The following is a 6,000-nucleotide window of genomic DNA, read 5'->3' as shown; positions in this document are numbered from 1 at the left end:
CAGAGCAAACACAGTCTCATTGTCTGGTGTGTTGCAGGGAGTAAACCAATTGTCAGGGTAGGGTATAATGTCTACATTGAGTTTGACCAGTTGGCTTTTACTCCGTACTTTGCAGTGGGACAGTTGGGAATCATAAGGCTACATTAAGAATGCTATTTTGGCCCGCATTTTCCCTTTAAGGATGACTAAATAAAGGCTATGTGAAAACAGTTTATGGATCATAGCTATTATTTTTAGAATGCCTTACGGAACATCTTTGCAGCATGGTATGGCACCTAACGGCCCATTTCAGCCATCTGCTGTGACCATGAAAACTCTAGGTCAGGCCCTGCGGGGGAAAATTGCCACCTGAGCACCCGCAGGTGAATACCGTGTCACATCTAGGGCCGGGCTGGGGTGTACTCCTTCCTTAATCCCTATGTTTTGGAAATGTGCTGGAGGGATTCTGCCTCGGTGCTGCTTCAGTGTAACTGCTAGCAAGCCTGAACCACTCCTTAGGTCTTGACAATGCTTCTGGGAAACAAACTGATGCAAAGATGGGTGTAAAAGTTGATTCAGTGGCCCTTTTGCTCTTGGTTCGCGTGCCTTGGAGGCCTCACTTTGTGCTGAAGAGGCCCTGTCAAGGCTGAAGGAGGAGGCCCCGGGGGAGGCAGGCAGGTGCAGCAGCAGCCCGCACCGGGCACACGGCGGGGCAGGGCCGGGGCCTCCTCGCGGTTCCCCCCCCCGACCGTCCTCCCCGCTTCTCCTCCCGCAGCCGGCCGGCCGGAGGAGGCGGAGGACGCCGCCGGCGATGGACTCCCCCCGCAGATAGCCGCCGCCATGAGCCAGCCGCCCGCAGGGGGCGCCGCCGCCGAGCCTCGCCTGCACCCGGAGGGCAGCAGCGGCAGGAAGCAGCCGCGGGCCTCCTCCCCGGCCAGGGCCCGCGACGCCCCCCCGCGACCCCCGCCCGCCGCCCGCGCCCCGCCCGCCGCCGCGGCCACCGCCGCCTCCTCCAAGGCCGGGGCCGGGGCCCCGCGGCCGCCGCCGGGCCAGGCGCCGAGGGGCGGCCGGGGCCGCGCCGCCGAGCGGCCGGGGCGGGGCGCGGCGCCGCCGGGCGCTGTCCAGCCCGGAGCCGGTGCTGAAGCGCCGCCCGCCGCCGAGCCCGGCGAGGAGGCGCCCCCTGCGGGCGGCGGCGGGGGGGAACGGGAGCGGGAGCGGGAGGGGGCGGCGGCGCCGCAGCCTCAGCCGCAGCCGCCGCCGCCGCCGCCCAGGCAGTGGCGGGGGAAAGCGGGGCGGTCCCCGCTGAAGGGCGCGGGGGAGGCGGCCCCGGCGCCTCCATCTTCGTCGGGCGCCGCCAAGGGCCGCGGGGCGGCGGGCGGCGGCGGCGGCGGGTTCTGGCGGGAGGGATGCCTGCAAAGTGAGCTCATCCAGTTCCACCTCAGGAAGGGGCTGGCGGCGGCCGCCCAGATGCAAACCAAGGGCAGCAACCACGGCAGCGGCGGCCCCGGCCCCGGCGCCGCCTCCGCCTCCCCGGCGGCCGCCGCCTCGGCCGAGCCTCCCCCTGCATCCTCCGCCTCCTCGCCCTCTGCCATGGCGGCGGCGGCCGGGGCCGAGGGGCTGCGGCAGGGCGTGGCGGGCGGCGGCGGCCGGAGCGGCACCCCGGAGGGCTCCCTGAGCCCGCAGCTGCAGGACGAGATGCAGGAGGAGATGGAGAAGCTGCGGGAGGAGAACGAGAGCCTCAAGGTGAGGGGCCGGGGGGTGGGAGGTGGTGGATAGTGGGTAGTGGGAGGTGGGAGCTGCGCTGCACAGCCCCGGGCCTGGGGGGCTTCCCTGCCGCCCTGTTCCCGGCGGGGTCTCTGAGACCCTGGCGGGCTCTCAGCCGCGCTTCCCTGCTTCGTTGCGGCGCCCCTGACGAGCTCGGCGGCACTTAGGCGGTGTCCCCGCGGGGACCAGGGCCGGTCCCCACGCTCCGTGTTGGCCGCCTTCCCCCCGTGCTTGCTGGCATTTGTGTTTTTGACCCACCTGTTGCGTCCCCGCCCCTTCTCGCCCCGGTGCCAGAACGAGATAGATGAGCTGAGGACCGAGATGGACGAGATGAGGGACAGCTTCTTCGAGGAGGACGCTTGTCAGCTTCAAGAGATGCGCCACGAGCTGGAGCGAGCCAACAAGAACTGCCGGATCCTCCAGTACCGGCTGCGCAAGGCCGAGCGCAAGAGGCTCCGCTACGCGCAGACCGGCGAGATCGACGGCGAGCTCCTGCGCAGCATGGAGCAGGACCTCAAGGTACGGGCGTGAGCAGGTGTCGAGGAGAGGGAGCGCCAGGGACGGAGACATGGACGTGCTCTCGGTCCTCATGACTCAGGCGTTTCCATCCCTTCTGTTGTACACCGCGCACCCCACACGGCACGTAGGATTGCAGCGGCCAAGCCTACTGTAGTAATAGAAGCCCTTCAGTGAGTGGCCCGGTGGTGGGGCTTCGTGGGTAGGCTGTTCTCAGCTTTGGTCCAATCATTTTTCGTGAAGGTAATGTGCAATAAGTGACTCAAATACAAATTGGGGTCTAGAGTTTTGGATCTTTTATGATGAACACAAACCATGTCCTACCACTGCAAAATTAGACCAACCTCACTGAACAGCCCCACTGACTTGTAGGGGATTGCAGTGCTCTTTTGTAAAGATTTCAGAGGACTGTTACATTAAATACATAAAATCCTGACTCTGTGGGTGTCAGTGGAAAAGCTATTTTCAGCAAAGCCAGGATTTTCCACATCCACCTGAAACTGTAGATGCAGCCCATCAAACTTCAGTGTGTCATCAGCTGTATTTAATCCATAGCATCTGAATGAACCACAGCCCATTGCAGAGGACAAGTTTCAGTCTTTGTTTAAAGACTGACATTAGTAAATAATGTATCATCTTCATTCTAGATTGCTGCAATTACAGGGGAAAAAAAAAGTTTCTTTTGCTAGTTGGAAGTTGTTTAACTTTTGCTTCCATACTGTAGATTTTGTTAAGGCTGTTACTGAATCAGCACTTCTAAACCTTCTTCAGTTGATGGGTCTCCCAGGCATTTCTCATGGAAATGCAGACTTCTGTTAGAGCAAATTGGAGCTTATTGCTGCCTGGGACTAGTCACCTGTGTTGAATTCTGTGGACTGCAGTTGGGAGTGATAATTTAGTACATGGTCATGAACAGGTCAATTTCAAACTTCTTTCGGATAAATGCAATGGATTGAGAGTCTGTTATGCCCAGCCCTGTTTTTCAGACTTGGATCATCTTTTCTGAAGTTTCCCGCTTGTCATCATTCTTACTAAAACATAGATACCAGGCCAAGGCATGTTCCAGTAATTTTCTTGCTAATGCCATTAAAAATGCTAATATACTTCTCAGTATTTCTATTTGATACTCCTTTTCTGTGCACATTAAAAAAACACATTTGCTGTTTTGGCCATGACAGTTCTATAAGTAGCTGGCTATAGACAAACTTGTGCCTTCCTGGTCAGAAATAAAACTAGTGAAATGTTTTTTTGATGCACCCTACTCAGGGGTCAGGTAGAATTTCTGATCAAAACAAGGGGCATTTTGCACGCTCAAAATGATGTGAACGGTTGTGCTACACACCTTGCAGGCAGAATTTGAACAGGAACCTTCCTGTCCCAAGTGAACATTGTGATTCCAGCTTCTAGAGTTGATTTCTTTGTTGGCTCTATGCTACTTTGTATTAGCAAGTTATTTAAACAGAGGGCTGGGAGGGAAGTTGACTCTGTAGTTAGGCGCTTACCTGCCACATAGGAGGTACCAGCTAAGGCCTCAGGTTGAACAGAGGACTGTCTTCAATAAGGACTTCTCCCGTGTCTTTCCTAATAACCATGCAACTTACTACTTGGGAAGGAATAATGATTTGATGATTGTGTTGTGCTTTGGGGTAGGGATGTTTGTCAAGTCCATATTTCTGCCAAACTGAATTTCTGGTTCTTGCTAGCCATATTTGTAACTCATGTGCAGTTCTTTGTAGCGATCCCAAATCTGCTTCTGACGAATTTCTTTCCAAAATAACGTTCTCCATTTTACTAGGGTGATATATTACGGGACTTGGTTCTTCAGAGGTACAGTCTTGCATAAAGCTGTGTTAAAATGCATCTTGAATAAGTAAGCCCCAATTCCCCGGTGATCTCGAACGCTCTGTAGGATTTACCTGTATTAATTACCACTCCGCCAAATTTTGTTGCAAAACATCACTACCAGTAAGGATTTTGTTATTTCATTGTTTTTACTGATTCAGAGTGTAATTACGAGCTGCAGACAGATTCTGATAGGATGCTGTTAAAAATATTTCCCCAATGATTTTCCATTTACTTTGGTTGGACAACTAGATGAGCAGTTTAATACTGACTATGGGAAAAGCCATCAAAATACAGCCCTGTGGTGTGATTCTCAGCTCATCCTGCAGTCTCTTTGGAGTACGCTTATAATTGAAATTCCCCTCCACCCTCTCTTTCTGTTGGGCATTATGTGTCTTGAGTGTGTGTGCAGTGGGGGAGGTTATTGAATGGTCTTGTGCTACACTGCAGTGTTGTATCAGTAATTCACACACACTGTGTTTCTTGTCAGGGGAGGCTGACTCACGAGCTGCTGCTGTTTTCTGATAGATCGGATTCTTCTAGACTGCTTGCTTACAGTTATTATTTTTTCTTTAGAGCTTTAGTATGTCAAAGAGAGTTCTTTGACATAAGGATCGCTGTAGTGAAAGCCGTAACGCGAGCTCTCTGAGCTCCCCTAAATAGTGCTAGGAAGGGTAAATTTTACTTTCTGATGTTCTAAAAAAGCATGAAATTTGCCTTTTCAAATCATATGTCTAAATCACCATCATAGCAGTGATTAGCGTATATTTAAACATTTTTAGTGTATGATTATAGTTTCTGGTGGTTTCACCAAATACAATGCAGATAGCTTGAATGGCAAAATTCTTATTACCTTACCTGAGGAAAAGGAATTAGATATTGTCATGTTCCTTTTAACTCTTCCTGTGAAAATGCAAGTTAGAAACAAACAAATAAAAACAAGTACAGAAAACCACCTCATATTCATTTTAATTTAAAAACACTGACAACGTTTGGATAAATACAAGGTCAGTAAGAATGTTGTTTGTTCATATTTTACTGTTTAAATTAACCAGTAGTACTAAATGCGAAATAGATTATCTGTCTGTGAAGGAGAGAGAAACTAAAAGAGTAGAAATAAAGGTTCATCCATTTATGGTTCTATGCCATGGACAGGTACAGTAGGCCTAGAGAAGGTGGGCCCTGACGCTTCCACATGTCAAGTGTTTGGAGGGCATATCCCTTAGTGCATTGAAAAGCATGGGCTGGCAGTGGTTGAAAGAAAACAGTTGCTGCACTGTCTCCACGAATAATGAAGATACTGTTTCATTGTTGATGTAACAGAAACAAAGAAATAGTTGGTTACCAGTGGTTCCGGTGAAGTCCGCAGGAAGAACATGCCAGCTTTTTGTAGGAATTGTCTTGAATTTTGAATATTTGGAATTCTATCTGTGTATGCCATTGTCTACGTTTCCTTACATGCTGCTTCCATAAGAACATCAGAATTGACCTGTAAATGGTTGCTTAGACACTAAGCACTTCAGCACTAATTCTTTTGTAATTCTTTTTTTTTTCTTCTTTCTTTTGAAATACCACTTCATTTAGGTTGCAAAAGATGTATCAGTGAGACTTCATCATGAGTTAGAAAATGTGGAAGAGAAACGTACAATAACAGAAGATGAAAATGAAAAATTAAGGCAGCAGCTTATAGAAGTTGAAACTGCAAAACAAGCACTACAGAATGAACTGGAAAAAATGAAAGAGGTTAGTGTTGCTATTTCCTTCTACACAAAGTATTTGAAGTTCTCAAATTCTTATTGTTAAATTTATCATTTTTCTTCCTGTAACTTGTTTCGGGGGCATAAAATATGCCAGATAAAAGTTGAAAGTAGCAAAGAGTGCTAAGATACAGATTGGTGA

The 6,000-nt window shown here is 50.7% G+C and overlaps 1 protein-coding gene across 1 annotated transcript in view; it reads left to right on the top strand.

The window, feature by feature from the left end:
- The first annotated feature begins 238 nt into the window (after window positions 1–238).
- SOGA3 (SOGA family member 3) overlaps window positions 239–6,000 on the top strand; it is a 30,447-nt gene continuing 24,685 nt past the window's right edge. Inside the window, 4 exon segments of the mRNA XM_035538772.2 lie at window positions 239–320; window positions 755–1,722; window positions 2,038–2,262; window positions 5,686–5,844. Coding sequence (XP_035394665.2) covers window positions 239–320; window positions 755–1,722; window positions 2,038–2,262; window positions 5,686–5,844 — 1,434 coding nt within the window.

The sequence above is a fragment of the Cygnus atratus genome, chromosome 3, assembly GCF_013377495.2.
Source record: "Cygnus atratus isolate AKBS03 ecotype Queensland, Australia chromosome 3, CAtr_DNAZoo_HiC_assembly, whole genome shotgun sequence".
NCBI lineage: Eukaryota > Metazoa > Chordata > Aves > Anseriformes > Anatidae > Cygnus > Cygnus atratus.
Note: the sequence above shows the minus strand (reverse complement) of the source record. Positions and strands in the feature narration are given on the sequence as shown.